Below are 23,452 nucleotides of genomic sequence, written 5' to 3'. Positions count from 1 at the left end.
CTCATTTAAAATATCTTTATAATTCTTCTGCCTAATACTTTTTGACTGATGCTTGTCCTCACCACAAACTGGAAAAGGGTCTTTCACAAGCTGATGATGATGGAGTTAAATTTAAAAAAATGAACTAAAAAATAAAATTGCAATGTTACATTTTGTCCAATTTGGTTGGGATTCCTGATTTTCACTTGAAGAAAATTCATTCTCAGCTGTATTTGTATAACTTCATTAGGAAACACTGAAACAGAAGTATTAGCTCTGATATTATGCTACACCTCAGAAGCAAAGGACATTTTATTGCTGACTTCAGTCAGGACAGGATAATGAATGGTTTGAAAATTCTAGATATCAGTATCAGATTGAGACAAATACTGCAGAAACATGAAATGAAAATACATAACCATTTTATCTCAGAGAGCTCTACTATATATTTTTATTATATTTTACAGTGCCTTGTATCATGTGTCTTTGAAATTCTTGTGTAATAAACCACCAATGATACAAAAGCCAAATGAAACCCAAACCCACCCAGTTTATAAGAAAAATAGGAAGAGGACAGCACAGAAACTCTTTTACAGGATGGGGGAAATGAGGAAGTTACAAGCTAATAAAAACAACCCAAGACAATTATCAAGTAATATTTTTGTACAATTTGTAACTTGACAAAACATAAAGGTAGACAAGTTACCATAATGGTGCCATATGCTGAGTTCATAGCACACCTCAGGACTTTAATGTCAGCATATTCTGGCTCTAAAGCTTTGGGATTTAGTTGTTTTGTCTTTTTGTCTATGTTAACATAATTCAGACTCTATAGAATGCTTATATTGAAAAATACAGGCATTTGCCTTGACACATAAGCTATGAGATATTGTCATCCTTGGCTCTCAGGCATGAACCTGTTGAGTTGAGAGATCTGCTCTCATATATGTAATGAAATATTTTAAATGCATTTAGTGCTGGAGCATTTAGTAATGCTGTAGTAGCACTGGCCTTTACAGCAATTCAGCTGTAAAACACAGAGAAGATAAACCTGAAGACATCAAAACTCATAAGACATTGCCGAATGAAATTACAATCCAGAAACTCATTTAAGGACCTGCAAGTTTTAGAATCAGGGTACTGAAAATTCTCCTTTAGCAGTCAGGTTAAGTCATGCCTTTCAAATGTAAAATATGAAGGAAATAAGTCTGTTAAATAAAATGTCTGTCTTCTTAAAGCTCTATGAATGAAAAAGTTGAGTGAAGAAGTCCTTTATTAAGTTGTATTTTCCTTAGAGAGCAACAGAAACCATTGCTACTTTCCCATATGGTTTGGACTCAAGTCTTTACGGTAAATTCCCATTTTCATCTGTCAGAAAAATAGCCAGGGTTTGAGTTCCTGAAGATTTTTCCATGTCATCCTGAGTTTTGATGGGCAAAATCATCATCATCATCATCAACAACAACAAAAGGGCTTAGAATGAAATTCTACAAAGAAAGGTACTCTGGAAACAGAGTTAGAAGATACTTTGATCAGGGAGCAGCTGGGGCTGAGTGTCTGTGGCTGCTCATGCTGCTCCTCAGAGGAGAGTCCAGGCCTCTTAGAGGAGTTGAATGGCTTTTGAAACCACATTCTTATTCCTTTGTTCTTCAGGTCTGATTTAAGGGTGATTGGTTGTGTTCTGGCTCCTGATTGTGGAGTGCAATGGTCTGTGTATGAAAGTTGTCTCCTGTGTTGGAGAGAAGGGAGGCCAGTTTAAAGTTACATAAAGTTTTTGATTCATGTAAGAGATTCCTTATAACCATGTTTCCCTTAAATCTACAAAAGCTGTAGTTCATGGGAAATCAAACTAATTTGGGGGGTCTTTTGTGTTTTTTTTGTTTTTATTTTTTGTTTTTTTCCCCCACAGATGCCAAGATGAGTGCCCAGTGGGGAGTTACGGAGTGCTTTGTGCAGAGACCTGCAAGTGTGTGAATGGTGGGAAGTGTTACCACATTAGTGGTGCCTGTCTCTGTGAACCAGGATACACTGGAGAGCACTGTGAAACCAGACTTTGCCCCGAGGGAATTTATGGTCTCAAGTGTGATAAGAAGTGTCCCTGCCACATGCCCAATACCTGGAGGTAGGCTTTTCACCCTTTAGTCTCCTTTCTTTCCCTGCATAGAACATACAAATCCAAGTATAATCTGAAAATGAATATTTCCTGATTTTTCTGGTACCTTCATGCAAGCAGAAGCAGCTAAAAACTTGTAATAGTATTTGGTGTTCTCACGTCAAGAAAGAAAATATCAACCCAAAAGAGCTTCTGAGTTTTAGTGCTTGCAAATGTATTTGATTGTAATATGCACTGATATATTTTGTCTCTGAGTCCTGAAATAAATGTAAAGAAAAAATGTGACCTTTATATGGACACCTCAGTGGGTGTATAGTCTTCTGAGTTGGTCATGAGAAGCTTGAGCATTTCTGTCTCTCTCTAAGAGTTGCTGTAGATGACTACTTTATTACAAATTTTCAGAGCCTTACCAATTGTAAATCTAGATTTCAAAAATACATTTTTTGTCATTTCAGTGATTTTTCTAGTAAGCAGATAAAATCTGATCCCTGGAAATCGAATGAAATTTTTCCAATTTTCTTATCTTTTTCTATCTCTCCTTATTCAGGCAGTACTGGATCCTATTTTTCTGAGTTTTGTATGTCTTTGTGGATTTCACAGCATTTGAATGTATTGTTATGAAAATATAGAAATTAGTTATTTGGAGAAAAAGTTTCAGCTGTGAGGGAGGAATGTCAGATGTCAGTTGAGGGGAGCCAACATATTATTTATAGAACAATTCTGGACAGCTTTCTCTTGTTACAAAACAGTTCTGATTAAATACTGTGGTCATTGTGCATTTGCTTACATTTAGTTGCATTACTAATAAGAGTATCTTAGAGAAGGTTTGTGAGCATAATCTAAATTTTTACTGTTGCAAATACCTGTGAAAGGTATTTACATGAACTACTGAGTGTCACATAGAATGTTGCTGTACATTGATACAAGATGCAATTTTTCTCATAGATAAAATAAAAGCCTTCACTCAGAATTCAGCAGTGATGTTAAATTACTCAGGCACATACATGGAAATAACTATTCTGTTAGGCCTCTGTGAAAAATTACTTTCTGGGTTGTCAGAGTTGCTCAACATGCCTCTGCTGACAAACTATATGACAACAAACTGAATTATCCTTTCCCTTTCCATTCATATGCTTTTACAGTTGTGTGCTTGTGATTCTGTTTATCCCATTTAGCTGAAATGTCTTGAAAAAATACAGAATTGTTTTGAATGGAAAATCAAGCTTTAACTTATTTGGGCAACATGTTCAAGAATAAATGGCACCATAACGCTGACCCATCTAGCTCTCAAATTATGCTGGTACACCAAATACTATTGTATTATGAGTTATGGTTAGGCTGCTTTCCTGAAAATTTGTCTGCAGACTGCTGTAGCAGCCTTGTTTGACTGGAATGCATTGCACTGTATAGCATTTCTAATATTACAGGGATTACTCCTGATTCATGTTCAACACAGCTGTTCCTTCATTTATACCATGGAAGGCAGCTTGTGGTCAAATCAGATCACAAATGTTCACAAGTAAACAGCAGCATATGTCTGGTCTTTTTTTGAACATTTTTCCCCACTTGTATGACAAATTCAAAGCCACCTAACAGCCCTGAAGGTGCACAAGAGCATAGTGATGTCTGAGGAAAACAAATATTTTTGTTACTTCACAGGTGTATTTTACATATGTAAGTTCCTTCCCCCAGGTCAGGAAGTGACTAAGACCATCCAATAACAGAAATCAAAGAAGACAAAGCTCCCTGGGGGACACTTTAGGATTTTGAGTTTCTTTTAGAAGCCAGTTGTGTCTGGTTGTCTTTGTCTCTCAGTCAGGCAGGAGACCACTCTTTAGTCACATCAGGGAATATCCTAAACCCTTTCTTGCCTACCACAAGTCCTACTTGGTCTGGCTGCAGCCAAAGGATCTTCATAACACTAATCTGTTTAGCAGCAATGTAGGAACCAGTAATCCCAAAGCACAGAAAAGGGGTAGAATTCCTTCTGCAAATACACTTTGTGTGTCTATAGGTCTCAGATTCTGTTCTAAGGGCCTTGAATAAAGCTTTTTGCATCTGGGTCTGATCACTATTTTAGATATCCTCAAAGAAAAGGCATTGGTAGGCTTAAAGCTCTTAAATTTTTGATATTCATTGATACGTAAATTAACTAGGGGGTTAATTAAAAAAAATGCTTTGCTCTAAAAACTTTCGCTGAAATACGTGAACATAAGCTCCAGTATGTAAATATGTGTCTAGCCACCTTCTTCATATACTTTTTCACATGCAGATACAAAATCATTATAATACATAGTAATTCAAACATGTATACGTTTTTTATTACTGTTTTACGATTGACAAAAATAGCGTCAAAACAGCTTTGGCAGTAATTCATAATTTGAATTTTGGGTTGGCTAAGTGACTTTGCTGCTGCTGTTGGTTGATGGCAGCTCTTAGGTATGGAAGGCAAGCTCATCCTTGCTCTTAGTTGTATCATCAGCCTATATGAAATGCTTTGTAAAGCATTAAAATACGTATACTTGAGAGATTTTAATCTGTTTGAGTGGCCCAGAGGACAGCAAGGAGGTTTTTTAGAAATTGTCGTATATGAAACGATTTGAACCTTTTTCAGCATTTTCACTTCATTTTGTACAGGAATGCTCTTCTAGCATAAGCCACTCTTAGGTTGGTTTTTGTTGTGCCCTCAGTTATGCAATACCTACAAATCAATCAGAAATTGTAAAAAAGGCAGGCAGGAGCAGCATATTTGTCTGGAAGGTTTACAAAGGATGTTGGTTACACCTGTGTTACAGCATTTGCACTGTTTTTAGGTTGATCTCCCAGTAAATTGGAGATATCCCTGTTTATTCTGTTTTTTGGGTTTTTTTCTTGTAAGCTCTTTCGGATGATCTCCCACGACTGCTTCACACCTGCAGAGTGGGGTCATTCTGTATCACCATCTAAGCTGGTACAGTTCAGTCTGTAATTAGGATTTATTCCTGACAGGAGAACTAATGGGGTTTATTTATCTTACACACACAAGAACTTTGCATGGAAATTTTACATTGCATAGGGTGCTGCAGAATTTGGCTGGATATTGTAATAGTGAAACACCTATATAAATCATATGAAAATCACTAAGTTTATGTCAGTCCTTCAAATATAATACTATCAACTACCCCTAAGTATTTTTTTTCTCTCTACAGAGTAGAGTTGCATTTCCAGCAGGTGTGAACAAAAGATCAGAAATAAAAGTAGCTATCTGGCAAGATCTCTTTACTCCCCCATCTTAATATTTAAATCGTATTGCCAATTAAGCTAACTTCATGAGAACCCATCAAAAAGCTTCAGAAGTGCTTCAGCTTCCTACATCTAATTACAAATTATGGAATACTAAATCTGTTGTCAATCAATAACATGTGCAAGTGGGGCTTGGTAACACTCACTGAGGGGCTCAGAATATCAATGCCTCTGCTTCACATCCACTGCTTCCACATGTGTGTGGTCTCCCCTTCTCCTGAAGGGAAAACAACCCAACAGCAAACACCACTTCCAACTCAGAATATGATATTATTCTATAAGCACTGGGATTTATGTTTTAAAAAGGCAGTGCTGCTGAATTTTTTTATAATTCTAATTCATATCCCAATGACTATTCAGTTGTGGATTGAAAGCTGGTTTTTTTTTGTTTTCCCCCCTTGGTATTCTTCCACTGATAAGAAACATAGAAACTGGGGGCCTACAGAAAGTTAGGAAAAGGACACAAATCAGATTATCTTGCCGCATCACATGTCTCTATAGTTTTGCATGTATTTTACATAAGAATAATTCCATTTCAACTTATTTCTTGGCTGATGTGCTTATAACTGGACAAATAATCAGGACTGTTGAATGAACACCATGAGTTTTGAACCATTTCTCCATTTGTCATTTGTCTGAAAAGACCTTTTCCTCTCACTTTGTTGTAAACCAGCCTAAAACTGTCAAAGGTATTTTAGTATCTTCAAGACCCACAAGTTTTGTCACAGAGTGCACAGTAATACGTAGAAAGCAGAATGCATGATGACATTCCAACCTGTATAATTCATGCTTTCCTTGATTAGCAGTGTGTTGCCAGCTGGTTATTTTCAACAATATTAAACTCTTACCTTGACAAGAGCAGTCCTCAAATCCAAGGGCAATTGCAACTAATATTGTTATTCTGCAACTTTTTCAAGGAATTTTGTTATATAGTTTCAGCACTTAGAAGTGCAATAGATATTTTTTCAAACTTTCAAATGGTCAGAAAAATACTCAGTTTCAAACACACTCCCATACAAGCAGTCAGCAAGTCTTGCAAAAGCAGGCTCTCTGTCATGGATCATTTAATTTGTCTGGAGGAAGGCACTTTTTTTTCCAGCATACTTAAAGGAACTTCACTTCAATAAGAGGGAGACAAATATCTTTAAACAGTCTTCCCATTGTGGATATATTGGATTTGGATGTTAAGGCTTTCCTTTGGTGAGAATTAAGCAAATGCTTTGTCTGCCAGAGAGCTACAGAGCACCCCATTGTGCCCACTCTTCCAGCATATATATCTTTGCACAGCTGATGATGTCCATTTGTTATGAGGCAACAGCTGCCTGACTGGCCGTTCAATGAAACTGCTGTTCCAGGTAGGGACAGCTGGTCTGCCACCAGGTATGGCCAACAGAGGGGAGACACTCTTCAGAAGGGCATTACTCTGATGGTATAGCTGACTTCTCCCCAGTTGTCCTCTTCCAACCTGCAGTTTAAAGCAAAGAGCATTCCTGCTGCTCCTGGGTGTTATTATTTTGTGCTGGATGTGCTATTTTTCTGAGCATCGTATTGCTCAGGCTTTACACTGCTGAGTTTCTGCAGTGTTACAATAATGATCCTGTTAGATTGGAAATTTAATACATTTTTTTGAATTTAATGGTTTCATCACCTTAATATTCATAACATAAATATCTCTTTTAAGGTGTAAACTGTGTTTCAGATAGGTTTCTTTTCAAATAAAAATGGGAAAATGATAATACTTTTTTCCCATGTCCTTCCAAAATGTCTGCATGTTGCATGATATTTCTCACCCTAATTGTCATCCATTTTTATGAAAATACACAGAACCCTTCACTTGTGGTTTATGAAGTAAATCTCTGTTCAGAGATTAATGCAAGATCCTTTATGCAACCTCTCTATAACAGCACTCTGTCCTCTGGAAAGAAAATAATATTTATGTCATGTTTAGTCCAGAACTATTTAACCTCTCATCCCCCCTCCATGGCAGCTGTCACCCCATGTCTGGGGAATGCTCTTGCAAGCCTGGATGGTCTGGGCTCTACTGTAATGAGACGTGTTCCCCGGGATTCTATGGCGAGTCGTGTCAGCAGATCTGCAGCTGCCAGAACGGTGCTGACTGTGACAGCGTGACTGGGAAGTGCACCTGTGCCCCTGGATTTAAGGTAAATAAGTCTTACTTTCACAGCGCATTTTCAGCTCCACTGCCTTTGGTTAAGTGATAAATTCTTCAAGAGGCCAGAATGTCCTTTCTCCAGCATAGCAAAAGAGAAGTAAAAATATTTAGGTAGCTCTGTGTGTGTTGTAACACCCTGAAAAGGCAAAATTTCTGATTGGCTCTCAGTACTGAAACAAAGACATTTTTAGAAAGATATATTAGTTGTTTTATGAGATGTTGGCAAGAAAGGGGGTAAGCTGTTGAGTTGTGAATAAGGGGAAGAATGACAGGTTTCAGTCATTATCCTGTTGGACCAATTCCTCATGCTCCACACATAGAAACTCCAGCCAAAAACATTTGTTTTTATAGTTCAGGATGGATTATTCTGCAGCTTTTACACAGATTTGCTGTTACCTGTGCATTGGCTGCTACTCTGATACGGAAAAAAAAAGTACATTATGACTGTGCTTCTACAGAGTTATAACTGAACACTTCAGCCAGGTTGGTTCTTGAAAGTATTTTGCAGAGCCATATTATTTTCCATTCAACTGCTTTCATACTGTGTTTTGGTTTCATAAGAAGCTCCCTTATTACTGTCCATTGATCTAACCAATGTTACTTATGTGAGCTGAGCTCTTACAACAAATCACAGAAAATTAATGCTGTCTTAAAAAGACTTACAAAGCATGAAGGACTCCCTAAAATTCAGGTTAAGCTAGTAACATCCTTGGACATGGATGGGCTGTATGTTTTCTGGCTTGAGAGTGTGGGTTTTGTTTGTGCCTCGTGATGCTTTGTGTTGTAGGAATTCTGCAACAATATGGTGCTTCTGGTCTTGGAGTTGTTAGTCCATTAACCTAGGAGAAATGTGCTCTCTGCTTTTACTCTGATCACGTGGTCCCTGAGAGCCCCCAAGAAAGGACACGCAGAGACCACTGGCAAGGACAGGAACAAAGAGAGAGAGTTTATTCAGGGGAACAAGTTTATATGGACTTTGGAGGGATACAAACTCACTAATAAGGGACAAGAGGGGAATCTGGCTTTGGGACAGTAGGTGTAAGGGGATTTACATTCAATGGAAAAGGTTTCCAAGGGACATGAGGTCATAATCTTTCCCCAGCCCCCTGACCAGGCAGGGGTATTCTGGGAAGAAGAGAATGACTTAGCAAAAAAGACCTTCTGTGCATTTAAACAACATTAAAAACATCAGTTGTTAAAGCATTCTCAGTGGCTGGTTGATTCTCTTCGTTAGCCCATTTCTGGCAGGACATTCTCCATGCCATATATTGTGAATGTATTGCTACACTGGCTTTTGTAGCACTTGATTCGGCGTAGGTAATTTATTGGTTGTGTTTCTGGGCCTCCTCAAATAGTTTATTTTTATAATTCAGGGTGCTTCGTGTGGCACTCCTTGTCTCCCAGGAACATACGGAGTGAACTGTTCATCCGTGTGCAACTGCAAAAACGAAGCCATCTGCTCACCAGTGGATGGGTCCTGTGCTTGCAAAGCAGGTGAGTGTCTCAGATTAATCCTTGTTTTCTGTAGCCACAAAATTACATTGAGTTTTTGAAGTAGAAAAACTAATAAAAAAGCAGACCCAGCTTAAAGCCCTCACCACTAAATATCTGTGTTTCTGCTGATCTGGGGGAAAAAACCTAGGAAAACATCTCAGATAAGCACTGTGGTCTGCTAGAATGGGTGGGCCACTGACCTGATGCCAGTCCTCGTCGTCAAAAATCATACAGAATTCTACAATGGCTTGAGTTGGAAGGGACCTTAAGAGCACACCTATTTTTTCACTTCTGCTGTGAGGAAGGATTTAAAAGTCCAGTGTCCCTCAGCTGTGATATGGGATTGCTGAGAAGAGAGGGGCAGGCTGTTGAATGCTCCCAAGCAAACCCCATGCCCAGGAAACACAGTAGACCCTTCCTATCTAAAAATGTTTTTCTAAAAACACATAAAGTTTAAGAGTGGGAAAGAAGCGTGAGAGTTATGTAGACAAATAGCCACTAAATTTTTCAGGGACACTATTAAATCAGCAAATGTGCAGCAAACATGGAGCATCTGCAGAGCTCCTTTAACCCCAATTTAACTTAAAGCAGCTACTGCAAAGTAGGTTGTGAGGAGAAAAACTATTCCTTGAGCGGTGCACAATCCTACCTTCTTGTGCATCATGCAGTTTTAGTCATACCGTGGTGAAAAAGGGAAATTATACTAAACCTTGATGCTTGTTATGTAAGCAAAATAAATTTATAAATCCTGGAAAGACTCTTGAGAGAAAGTGTCTCAGTTTTCTAGCAAGTATAGTGTAACATTTTTTTCCTGAAATGACCCCTAAAATTGGAGCTACCAATGAGGCACGAGGCAGCCTGATTTCAGTGCATGTGTTTTGCATAGCCTATTGATTAGGATCAGTGCAGAATTATTTTTCTCTTCACTTACTGTAAACAAGGTACAAAATTAGAAACTTGGCCTGTGTCACTGCTGCTGCTAACATATGACTGCCTCACACTGTTCCTCTTGCATCCAATGGATGACCACATTTTAAAAAATCTATTCACATTTCAATCTATCCAGTGTGCAGTCTGTGAATCATTGCTATCAGACATAATCAGTGGTGAATGCTGCATTCTAGAGCCTTTTTCCATTACAATTTCTTTTTATTTGGAGGGAAGTATAGAAATAACCTAAAAATCTTCCATGTTTCCTTGGAGAAATCCAAGTTATACAATTCCTTTATGTCTTTTTTTTTTATGGGGGGGGGGGTGGTGGTGGTGGAATTTGTTGGATTCTTTGAGGGGTTTTTTTGGTTAAGATTTCCATTAAAACCACACTGCAAAACTCTGCCTTCCATGCTTGTGGAGCAATTCTGAAAGCAGCAGCTTAAGTGTAAGGAAAACATTCCTAATTATTTTGAGGCATGCCTTAAGACTCCCAGTGTAGTTTAGTGCTTCTCAATGAAATTTCAAGGTGTCTTTGTTTCCGTTTCAGGTCTTCCATCAACTGCATTTGTATGTTGGCACCCATCTGCAAATGTGTGCTGTGCACAGATGTTATACAAGGTGCCCTTGAACACCTTTGTCCAAACATGGACAAGTCCTCAGCTGAAACTGCTGATCCAGCCCTGTAGTGAATGTTATCCCAGTACTGCCCATCTCAGAGAGATGCCCTGTGGCAGGTGCAGGGAAACATTCCCAGAGAAGAACTGCGGGAAAATCTGGTTAATTTGTGACTTCTTATTTTTGGCAGGTTGGCATGGTGTAGATTGCTCGATAAACTGTCCCAGTGGTACATGGGGACTTGGCTGTAATTTAACCTGCCAGTGTCTCAATGGAGGGGCTTGCAATGCTCTCGATGGAACCTGTACCTGTGCCCCGGGCTGGAGAGGAGAAAAATGTGAATTCCCTTGCCAGGTAGCTTAATAATTTCACTGAATTTTGCACTGTGGGATAATTCTGGGTAGGGGAGGGCTTCTGTCATTCTTTGGGGATCAGTTCCTAGAGAGCACATACATCTGTTCAGCTACTTTAAGTAAAAATGAGATAAAAGTACAAAAAATACATTGCACATTAAATAATTTAATTACATTTTTGTATGTGTGTGTTATGCTATGAATGAAAAACTTTGATTTCTTCTCAGTCAGACATGAGATGCTACTCTCACTACCCAGTTCCATGACAAGTCTTTGACTTTCTATTGGGGCTCTGACTTGTACTCTCTCCCAGACTTTGAGAACACCAAAATTAGAAATCACTGTGAGGGGAAAGGTGAACTCCTTATCAGTTTTGTTCCACATTGTTTTCTGTAGTTTGGGGAAGTCATAAAAATATATAATTTCAAAAAACTTTAAGTTCTAAAAAAATCAAACTGGATTTGTTTTATTGTGCAAGTCTTTGGTTTCAATTACAATTAATGCACAAAAAAGAATATTTTATTTAAAAAATGGGGATTTCCTGCCTCCATTGTTTTCAATGATGGACTTCAATCTTCCAGGAAATTATAAATGAAATTAATTTTTCAAATACCCTTTGCTCTCCTTTTGCCCTCCTCTGTCATTTGCTCACTTTTACAATACTATCAGCAGGTTGTTAATTTAATACAATTGTAAAGAAATCACCTGAACTGAATACATACCTAGTGAATTCCCTCCCATGTCACACTGAAGCTTCTCTCAGTTTGGACGAGCTCTGCTAAGGAATAACATGATGGGAGTGGCTGAACTACAGTGGAAACATCTGTCTTGAATGAAAACTTGTGCTCTCAGAAGTGATTTTTGGGGCTTTGCTTTTGGTTTTTTAAGGTGAAGCATAGAATACACTGATGTGACTGAAGTGGAAAACCAAACTGAGTATATTCTGGAAAGCTGATTAGAGTACCACCTGTGCACATTCATGCAGTGTTTCCAACAATGTATCTCTATCAAAAGGCTAATTTTTCTATTTTCTAGAGCAGCTTTGTTTATCACTCAGTGCCTGATTCTGAAGGATTATGAGATCTCCCAAACTCCATTAGCTCTTCCAAAACTGGCATTTAAAAAAGACATATATCATTTCACAGCAGTTACATCACTATCCCAAACTTAGTAATAATGTTTTAAAGCATTTCTGTATCAGATAATTTAGCATGCCCATGCTCATTGCCTTCCTCTCCCTTTCTCTGTGTTAAACAATGTCCATAAAGCATTTACATATTTCAAGTGCATATTCTGCTTCAAAATTCCAGAGCAGAAGAATAAAGTAGGAGAAATTAGGACAAAACTAATTCAAATACATCCAGTGTTGTCTGAAATGTTTCTCTTGTTTGAGCAGAGACATTATTTAAATCAATGTATTTGAGTTTGTTTAAATAACTTCAGAAAATTAATTTTAGTGCCCAGATTGTTACTCAAGATTTGACTGAAGCTTGGACTTCACTCCAAGTACATAGCAGGCTAAAAATACTGCTTTTCAACAACATATTTGAGGATTTCCTTTCATTCCAAATCTGATTATATGCAAAGGAAATGCTTAATCTTTTCTTTTTCTGTATATAAAAATGTACTGTTGAGATGAGCCAAAGGCTCCTTACACTGAAGTAATGTAAGATTTTGTTCTACTTTAGACTTGAAAGACTGGGAATTGAATAGCTAAATCTTGTGGCACTTAGATGAAATGTATGCATGAACATCAAAGAACAGCAGACGAATTTTCTTATAGATTTTTTTTCAGATTTTGATGTAGCTGAGACCAATTTTTAGCCTTGAATTTAAATGATTGAGTTTTAAACCTGAGATGGAGTTTTTTTTCTCTTGTTTTGCCTTTGCTGTGGGTAACCCTGAAACACTACCATAAATTATACTGGTTTTTCCCCATGGTTTTTTAAATTTGATTGTGACACTTTTTCTTCAAGATCAATTTACTATTGTACTTTGCCTTGTTTTGAGAATTCAGTTGTAAAGAGCCTGCTCTTTTCAGTTTCTCAGCTTGATTTTGTATGAAAATGGCCACAAATGTGTGTGCCAGCTTCTACAGAAGAAGCAGAAAAGGCAAACTCATATGTTTAGATGCAGTTCCTTGCTTTGGGCACAGCTGGATACACCAACAGAGGTGTCCAGCTTGTAACTTTGACTTCTCCTACTGGTTCCAAAAATGTGTAGGTAAAAAAACCAGTGTTGTTTTGGGTACTGCCCCATCGCCAAAGAGCATCTCCTTTTAGTGTAGCATATGTTGTAGTGCAGAAAGAAAGATTTACAATCAGAAGAAAGGGATACAGTTTGCATTATTTATGCACTGAGCCTCACACTGAAGACATATTGTAATCTAAGGTTTTACTAGTCGCTTTTTAAATAATTGTGCCTTTATGTGGTATCCTTTCTGAACAACTGGTAAAGAGCTCAGGGTCTGAGGAAGAAAGGAGACTGAATTGCTTTAGTCTGAGATTTGTCAAGAGACTATAATTAATTCTTTATCTTCCTCTCTTAAAAGAAGAACGAAAATGTAGGATGCTAAAACATTCCACAAGCCAGAAGCATTTTACATGAAGAACAGATTACAGATTCAAGGGAGACCGACCTGTGGTTGCTTTTTGAGGCAGGACTGACTGGGAAATTTCTGTGTTGTTCTTTTTGTGTTGCCACAGGACGGCACATATGGCATGGACTGTGCTGAGCGCTGTGACTGCAGCCACGCAGATGGGTGTCACCCCACCACAGGGTACTGTCGCTGCCTCCCGGGATGGTCAGGTACAAAACACACCCCTGAGAAGGACAGGGAGGGTTTCCACTACGGTGGGACTTGGTCTCACCATCTGGGTTTGTGGGCAAAAGGAGTATGTGGGGTTGGGAGGGGAAAATGGACAATTCTGATGCTGTTCTGTCCTCCTGTAATTCAATGGATGTGGAAACTTTGTCAGTCCGGAATCCCACATAAAACTGGGTATAGAAAGGGAAATCTTAAAATCTGTGTGCCTCCACAATATGATGCCTTATGACTGGGGTGAATAATTGGAAATACTCAAGGTTGTGCTGTGAGCTCTGGGGTAAAGCATCACATCCAGGAACTCAGAAAGCTTTCAGGCAGCCAAAGAGAGGATAAATAGTGTAGAAATCATATTGCCATTTCAGTTTCTCAAACTTTTTGGGAACATGAAGTTTCTCTGCACATACTTTGTTCTGTATGTATGAATATTTTCTCACTAAGATTTTTTGCACTGTGGTTCTAATAACTCTGTATCTAGTTATTCACCCAGATTTGTGTTTGACACTGCTGTTGCATTATTTTGTTTGTGGAAAGCAAGATTTTTTTAAAATAAAATGAAACTCTGTAGAGGGCAGGTATCATGAAATGTTTCCTTTACATCTAGGAGGTAGTTTCTAAGCTCTGAGGTTGGGAAAACTCTGTAATCTTCAATAGGGTTTAATTGACACTATAAGTGTGCCCCTCTTGGAATGTTCTAGTCTTGGTGTCTCACCGTGATGCTGTGATGTTGCAGGGGACAGGTTTCATGACACCTGTCTTTATGGCCTCCTTCCTTTTTATAATGAGATGCCAGCATGTGAAAAAAAAGGGTTTTTTTAAATTTATTTGTGTTTTCAGATATATAGTGGTATTATTTAGTATCCACTCTTTCATAAGTTGATATCTTTCCAAATTGACTTGAAGGTCAATCATATATTTACTTTCTTTTTAATCTGGTGCTTTCAGACAAAGCAGGTGGAAATGAGCTTATGATTTCCTCAGACAGATACAGTCTTAGTTACTGGGTTTTTCCCAATTTTATATGCTCCCCCCCCCGCCCAGCTCTGTAGAGGGATCACAAGTATCTTGTTTGAAGTGCATAATACTCTGTCTCTACAGTTCAGGTTGATTAGTTGTAGTTGATTACAGCCTACCTGCTGTTTTCTCTACTTTCTGTTCAGATGAACATGACTTTTATCTTTTATGATCACTGGAAGTAGGAAGTGGAAGTAGACAGGCATGGGCAGGGAGGGCTCCTGTTTTGCTATGGAAGACAAACCTCATCAATCATTTGTGCATTTTTTTTTGTGTATTGGTTCTTTGAGAAAGGACCTGTCTCACCATTGTGCCTCACCACTGTGTCTCATCCTGTTCAATGTGAGAGACTCCCAGAACCAGCGCTCACCTCACTGAGACAGGACTTTGCTGCTTTTGTTCTCATCCCACAAACTCCAGTGTGACTTAAAATCAGCCTCTCAGATACCTCAGGGAAATGACTGCCATAGGAGTGCAAAAAATAGAAGTTACCTGAATGAATTATGAAAAAAATCCCTACCAGCCTTATGCCATCTGGTGCTGTTTTGTGTGACACAATGTTGTGTTTATTTTGTTCTGATGTTAATGTCCTTATTTTCAGGTAGTTTCAGGTAATTGTGTGGACACATTTCTGCAAACTTATATTTGAATCTGCCCAAAATACGATTTCATAAATTAGTTAATGTGTTAAGCAAAGAATGCCCACAACAAAGACACGTGAGCAGTTGATGATCTTGATCATGGTTTAAGCTGCTAAAGCTGTTCACAAATTCCATATGTACAGCTTAAAATGCATTCTCTGAGTTTTCTAAAATAGACAGAAATCATCAGTGACAAAAGGTATGCTGATTAATGGATCCAGGTTAAAATAGTTTTTTTGAAAGGCCATGCTGAAAAATGTAGCAATGTTTTATCAAAGGTAATAAAAATTACTTAGCCAGCATGATATAATTAATCCAGGAGACAGTATTTTTACCTTTAGTGAAATCTTATTTCATCTTCCTGTTTCAAAGGGAAAAACATTTCATTAGAAAGCGACTTCAAGTGTAATTTTTGATAAAACTGAGTCTCCACCCCTGGATGATGTCATCAGAACACCATGTGTGACAGACTAGTTTCAACATGTTGGTGATGTCTAGACACACTTTATAACATAAATGGCATATTTCACTTTATACTCAGTGTCTGGAAAAATCCTCCTCCCACACTTCACAAGTCAGAGCAGTACCCACAAGGAGTCTGGTCTTTGTGTAGATACTTATATTTAGAAAGAATAAAAAAACGAGAGAATACTTTAGAAACGGGTTCTCAAATAGCTGCACTGTAATGTTGCATTGCAGAAATAGCATTAGGATGTAGGATTAAGAAGGGAGGTTGTACATACCTTTCTATGCATAATAGGTGGAGAAGCAGACAGAGGACGTGGAAAATACAGGAAGCTTCCAACATGCAAGAATTATGTTAGAGTAGCTTGAATTTTTTTCTGTTGGGTTTGTTAATGTGACCATCAGACATACTAGTTTTGGGAGGGTAGTATTACCTAATAAAACAAAACAAAACAAACCCAACAACAACAACAAAAAGAGAGGGATAACCAGATTTTGGATCAGTCTAATGCTTATCTAACCGTAATGAAGGATTTATTATTTAAAACAAAATCACTGGGAAGGTAGTGTTAAAAATACATTTGAAGAAGATTAAAAATGTGAACTTGTATTTTTTTCTTTTTAAGCACAAATAAATTGATGAATCTAAAGTGAACTTTCCCAGATCTTTTGATGCCATCAAAATACAAACTTCCCAAAAAGATACTTTAAATACAGTATTTTTCTCAGCCCTATGAACGGAACAGTTGTCTACACTGTCCCCAGGGAATTTTGTCAGAGGGAACAGTTTATATAACTTTGTAGAAATAAATGGAGGGAGGTTTTTCCCTTGCTGGATGACACAGTTGTCCCATAACGTGGGGAACAAGGAACATGCTGCATGGGGAGGGTGGGTCACTGTCCTGGTGCAGTACAGCCTCCCTCAGGTTGTGAGGGAGCTCTGAGCTGCTGATGTGGGCACAGAGGTTTTACTTCAGTCTCCAGATGCAGATGCAGCTCACCACTGCTTCAACAATAAAATATTAAATGGTTTAGTCTTCTTAAGTAGTGTTTGTTTTGTTTAGTTCTGAATGTGCCCAATGCTTTGCTTCTTAGGTTCTACTTAGGAACAAAAGTTCAGGTTTTGTTTATTGGCGTCAGCAGTTAAAAAACTCAAGGAATAATTAAAAGTGGCTTTAATTAGATCTCTGTTTTTATTGAGGGTTTGTAGCTTTAATATATTTTTTTTTTCCTATGAAGATACTTGCCTTTTTCATCCTAAACAAAAGTGACTTAGTTTCTAGGACTCCTCTCAGAAATCTCTGTAGTTTGCATCAAGTTTTCCCTACACTGCAGCTTGAATTCTGCTTAGAAAAGCAAGAGTTAAGGGTGATGTTTTTCTTTTCCTGGCACTCTGACCATTCCATCACGTTCCAGTAGCCACATGACAGGATGGCACAAATGAGAAACATCCGCCCACACAGAGGATGATGTCTGCCCCAAAGCTCTCATCCCCTGACATTTTCACTGTATCTTATAAATAACGTTTTTCCATTTGGAGGGAGCTCAATAGTGAGAGAGTGGAAAAGAGTAAGAACAGAAAGCAAAAGAAACACACAGAAAATATACTCCCCGATACGTAGTGATAATTCTCCTGGTAATTTACACCAAAACTTGAAGTTAATGTCCATTAAAAAGTCACATCTACCACTTGTCTCAAGGAGCAAGCAAACCAGCAGGCACCATGGTAACTCAGTTTCATCTCTTAATCTTATCTGTTCTGCAAGCAGCTGTCAAAATATATTTTTCCCACATTGCCTGAAAGATTAGAGAATTCATATTCTCGCAAACTGAGATTTCACATTAAAGCATTAATTAATTAAATTAATTAAAGATAATTAAATTAATTAATTTAAATGGCAAAAGTGGGTTTTTTTCCTCAAGACAGCTTATTATTATTGCAATTACATTAATGTGGGTGTTACTGATAACACATCACTGTTGTGCTTCCTTGGGTGCAGTTCTGCCCCACCTTCCCACTTATGAAGAAATGTCAAGTTATACTGGTGCATTTGTTATTTTTAAAATCAACTTGAAGGTTATGTGATGCCAAGGATTGTGAAATACCACTAGTCTGCTATCTGTACCAAAACAATAGCATTGGTTTATGGAGAAGACAGATGCAGTAATACCAGCCTGCATTTTACCATTCATCCACATGCTGCAGCAGGAGGGGTGTTGGGTAACTTTTTCTGTGCTGGACACCTGCTGACATTAGTCAGACTGCCCATCACCAGATGTGCTGTTTCTGTGTCCATCCATGTGCTTCTGAAATTATTTCCAAGAGGTACATTTGTTGCTGGATTATGATGGGGATGTCAGTCATCTGACACTGATGCAAATCATTAGGTCCACTGTAAATTGAGCTACAGCTCTTCCTTGCCTGTCAGCTTTCTATGTGTTTGCACATTTTCCCCTCTGAAAAAGAAGAAAAAAAACATAAAAGAGTTCTGTCATGGGTCTTCCTCACCTTTAGGCCAAAAAAAAAGCTGCTGGAGGAATGACACCCATAGTGCTGGCACACCAGTGCACCCAACCCAAGACCCTCTTGCAAAAACATGGATTTCCCTCAACCTTGGCCAGTTTCCCCATGGCTCCTAAAGCACAAGGTCCCATTGAGATGGATGCTCAGTGTGCCACAAAATGAAATCATACATGGTCACTGTGGCAGGATAAATGGCATGTTTACTTTGAAAACCTAGGAAAAGGAATTCTCCAAGAGGTTTGGTCCACCCTGTGTCTGGACCTCATTGTGTCTGCATCTCTGTTGTCTGTTGTGGTGGACCTTAATGCTGAAGAAATATCATTCTTTTATAAAAGATACTAAGTGATTTGTTTTCTACCTTACCAAGTAAAAAAAGGAGTATTATTATTTCCTTGTGGCTGCCTAAAGATGGGTGGTTGAAAAGAAGAGCACCTCTGGAGTGGATAATGTATGGCCTTCAGAAAGATACTAAGAATATCTCAAAAGTGATTAATCTGCTAAAACTTGCAGATATTGATGTGTGCTTTCAATCTCAGAGGGATTTTTTGACATTCTTTCATAGCTGGCTTCCTACCAAAGGCACAATGTCGCTGGCTCCACCAGTGAAGAAACAGCTGAAGTCTGACTTGTAGGAAAAAAAAAAACTTTGATCCTTTCATTAGCTCCTTAATTTGGGATGCTTGTATTTGTTCCTCTGGCTATCTCCAGCTAGGGAGCAAGGTACCTCTCTCCTTCAAGGACAGTTAGAGTACTTCTGAATAGTGCTGTGACATCTTTCCCTTTCTTTGGGCTGCTCATCCATCATTTGACAGAGAAGTAGGGAAGAAATTCTCATCATCAGAAGTCCTTGAACAGAAGTGATCTAAGTGTTCACTCCTCTCAAATATGAATTCTTGGACCATGCTGGAAGAGTATTTCTAGCTTTAATGACACCAAGATTTCCCCAGCATTTGAAGGCCTTTCATTCTCTTGTTTAGGCTGTTATATGTCCAGTTTCACTCAGACATATGGGAAGTACACCCATATACAAATAGGCTTTCATTCTAAACAGCTATACTGGAAAGTTCCATGTGTTGTGAAGATAAATTGTGTAGCAAATACATTTTCTTTAGTAGAACAAAATGAATTCTTCCTGAAGTTTGGATACTCTTTTATGAGAGTAAAAGAAACATAATAAGCTGGAAAACAACACTTAGTTGTGAAGATAGTAAGAAATAATAGGTAGATTTTTTTTCTCCCCTTCAAGTGCTAAAACAAATTAGCTCTTTGTTGATGTGACTTGGATGGATCATTGAGCCTCAAGTTCAAAATGCAGCATAGGGAGTATGGAAATACTCTGCTAGCATGGGCAGAAACACTGGTATCCCAAAAGAATTCTTTACTTCATTCATGCAATTACGAATGCTGGGGGAATGCTGATTTAGATGTGAGGCCCCCAGCATAAAGCACTGGGCATTAAATGCACGAGCATTTCTTCAGAGCAGCTTAGCTGAAGTTTATCATGACCATTCAGCTATTGCCTAGCAACTTGTGAAGGCCATCAAAGAGCTCTTTGTCCTTAGCTCTGGCAAAAACATTTTCTCGCAGATATCCTTATCAGTATCAAAACCAACATGAAAACTTAACAAAAACAATTTTATTGCATAAAAGATTAGTACTTGTTTGAAATTATGGCAATTATAAGCCAGTTGATAACCATGTTGTAAAAGCTGAGTCTAGCCTTGCTTTGTAAATTCCAGTAAATATGCTTCTTTTTCTTCAATAATTTCAAGGTTTTCTATAAAAGCACAGCTTTCTTTGCTGAAATTTCTTATAAAGCACCACTCTGGATTTTTTTATTTAATTTTCTAAATCCTTTTAATATTTCTAGCCTGTTCTTTCTCACATGAGATTTTTACATCTATGATGTGAAACTCAAATTTATTTTCCAGTGCCTTGTGAACTTACCTAAGTAACAGTGAGATTTGAAACTGAGTAGCAATGCAATAGATCACTAAATAATTTCTGCTTTGCTACATCCATTCTTGACACTCACAGGAGTGAAACTGATTTTGCTTATGATCAATAATGAATATAATACAATTATTTTTACAGTGAAACAGCAGTAATATTCAGCACTCTTTCAGGATATTGTCGTAATTATTATTTAATTATGTGCTGTTTACACTGTTTCTCTGCTAAATAGATATTCTTCACCTCCTCATAAGGAGTGAAAGTGGAAAAGATGGGTTTTTTTAGTTTCCCTAATGGGTAATTTTCCTTTATGTGAACTGAAGGAGCTTTTTGCTTTTTCATTTTTAGTGGTGGTGGTTGGCTCTTTCAAGCATCGTGGCTCTGTGCAGCATGGGACCCATTGTTTTTTCCATCCCAGTGTGCCCAGTATCACCCTTTGACACCACACTGTCATAAAGCATCCTCTGTGCACAGATCAAGGCAGTCTAATTGAGCCTGGTATTATTGTATTTCACTGGTCTACATAATCTCAGATAATGCACTATGGTAACTCTTGGCAACCACTGGCTTGTTAACAGTGACCATTATATACTGAACACTGCTGAAACCCCTTAAGATTGTGAAAAATGTCTTTTCTCTAGCAGGGTTCACTAAGTGGAGCTATGTATATGACACATAACTCTCACTTGGACAGAGTTGCCGGGCTCAGTTTTGAAATGCTCTGCATGTGTCTGCTTTTGCTTTCACAGACTTAGAAACCTGAATTGTCAAATTTGGGAACCCCAAGCAAAGCAGTTTTATGCAGCTGAAAGAAGTGGTCTTGTTTCAAAAAAAAAAGGAAAAAAAAACACACAACAAAAAACCACCAAGCTGTGATCTCATTCTGCTCATGTGCACCAGCATCTCTCAAAATCAAACCACTCTCTTTTGTCCATTTATGCACAAATGGGGAGTTAATGAAAAAGCTGACCCAGCCTACTGAGAAGCGAGTCTACACTGGCTCTTAAATGTAGATGGACACAGGACAATGCCTATGCAGGGAAAAACAAAAGAGAATGATATAAGCAGCAGACTTCCGTTTTTTGACAACAGATTTGTTTTAGGTCAGTAATAACTAGTGATTGCACAATCAAGGTTCTTAGGTGGCCTGTGTACTCTCTGCCACTGGTCAGGGTCTGGATTTCAAAACTCAAGTGTTTTCTCTCTTGCTGGCATTTAGTGAGCCACATATTTGATTCTTCAGTCTGTTGATTGTCTTGCGGAGAAACATTCTGAGTGAGCCACATATTTGATTCTTCAGTCTGTTGATTGTCTTGCGGAGAAACATTCTGAGAGTCTGAAGTACCACCTTTCCTCTAATTAGAGAGCTAGTCTTCAGATACAGGCAGCTTTGCAAGGCACTTGCTGGGGGTGTTGAGGAATCACCTGAGTCTCATCTATCAGTAAACCATGTAATTATTTTCAGGATTGTTACAAACTGTAGGTTTGGCTGTTCAAAGCTAAAAGATTTTTTTTCTTGTCGCAAGTAAAACTGTTTTACTTTTTTAGGTCTCTGTCATGCAGTGAACCTGTGGCATATTTTGCTGAAAATACTTATAAAGCACGACATGGTTGTGGTTGGATTCAGTCCACTTTTCCCTTAGCAGAGGGTTCATTCAGTAGAGGCACTACAATAATACTCGATTGTTAATGCAAAGTGCTGTAGACACAATACAGTCTGAGTTCCACAGCAGTGCCTGCTGGCATTTAACATGCAGAGCACTTTTTAAAAAGCAGCAAAATTATATTTAATGTTGCTGCATTGCAAAAAAACCCAACCCAAACAAACAAAACCCCACAAAAATAAACCAAACCAAAAACTCAACAGCAAACAAACCATGATTGGATTATTATCATGAGGGGGTTGTATTTTGATTTACATGTAGGGATTCAGGTTGTGGCCATTTTATAATCAATTTTATACCAAAAGAGTTAGACAAAGCACTGACTGACCAGCATCCCTAACACTGTTGCAGCTAAGCATTTTGGAATGCTCACATGGTGTGTTTGGAAACCCTTTGTGTGTGCTACATTTTTCCATGTGGTATGAGGCTGAGCAGTAATCAGCTCACCACTAATTAGAAATCATCCAGTGTCTGACAAAATTATGTCAGACCCAAGGAATTCTTACACTCAGAAGGAAAAGTTTCTATATACCTTTTGTCATGTATTTTCCAAACATAAAATTTGAAAATAAGCCTCTGCTGCTTTGAAACAGCCCTTGTAGAGGAAGCAAAAGCCATTGTGTGCATCTCATCAAAACTGGAGTATGAAAGAAATTCACTGTTCTGAGGGAAGACAGGAACACTGATGCAAGTTTACTGCTCTGTTTCCTGATGTTAGTGATATTTTCATAAACAGGTTATGTGAGCTGTGTTTTGAAAATCAGTCCACTGAGGACCAAAGGTTTAACCTAACTGAGCAAAAAGAGTTCTTCACAAATGTTCTGTTTGTTTGTGGTTTCAGGCATTCACTGTGACAGTGTGTGTGCTGAGGGACAGTGGGGTCCAAATTGCTCCTTGCCTTGTTACTGCAAAAATGGAGCATCCTGCTCTCCGGATGATGGAATCTGTGAGTGTGCACCAGGATACAGAGGCACCACTTGCCAGAGAAGTAAGGACATATAAATGCTTCAAAGTCTCTGTTTCTCCCTCTCTTACTTGGAATACATATCATATAACATGACAATGCTTTGTTAATTGTAGTATGAATTACTAGGAAAGAGTCACTGATGGTGCATTTTGTCAAAATATATGAATATGCAGAAAAAAATTGTTGTTTGAAACAGACAAACTGGTAGTGCTCTTCTTGTTGTGACACTGTCTGTGCTGTGGCATTGTTATGAACATGACTTTCTAAGAAATTCAGGGGATTCCATTCCAAGGGCAAACACTCACAAATGTAATTGATAAACATTAAGATTGCAATGTGTATTTTGGTAGGTAAATAAAACAGACATGAGTTTCAGAAACTTAAAACCCTTTCCATTGAGTCTGGTAGGAATCACTGGCTTAGTTATTGCCTTTTTTTTTTAAACACTTATGTAAGAA

At 38.2% G+C, this 23,452-nt stretch overlaps 1 protein-coding gene across 2 annotated transcripts in view; it reads left to right on the top strand.

Moving 5' to 3' along the window:
- Window positions 1–23,452, top strand: part of MEGF10 (multiple EGF like domains 10) — an 86,363-nt gene that overhangs the window by 43,524 nt on the left and 19,387 nt on the right. For both annotated transcript variants that reach the window (XM_071580840.1, XM_071580839.1), the window contains exons 9-14: window positions 1,889–2,101; window positions 7,362–7,536; window positions 8,921–9,041; window positions 10,780–10,943; window positions 13,648–13,750; window positions 22,869–23,015. In XM_071580840.1, coding sequence (XP_071436941.1) covers window positions 1,889–2,101; window positions 7,362–7,536; window positions 8,921–9,041; window positions 10,780–10,943; window positions 13,648–13,750; window positions 22,869–23,015 — 923 coding nt within the window. The remainder of the gene's footprint in view (window positions 1–1,888; window positions 2,102–7,361; window positions 7,537–8,920; window positions 9,042–10,779; window positions 10,944–13,647; window positions 13,751–22,868; window positions 23,016–23,452) is intronic.

The sequence above is a fragment of the Pithys albifrons genome, chromosome Z (assembly GCF_047495875.1).
Source record: "Pithys albifrons albifrons isolate INPA30051 chromosome Z, PitAlb_v1, whole genome shotgun sequence".
NCBI classification, from domain to species: Eukaryota; Metazoa; Chordata; class Aves; order Passeriformes; family Thamnophilidae; genus Pithys; species Pithys albifrons.
This window is presented reverse-complemented; position numbering and strand designations above follow the sequence as displayed.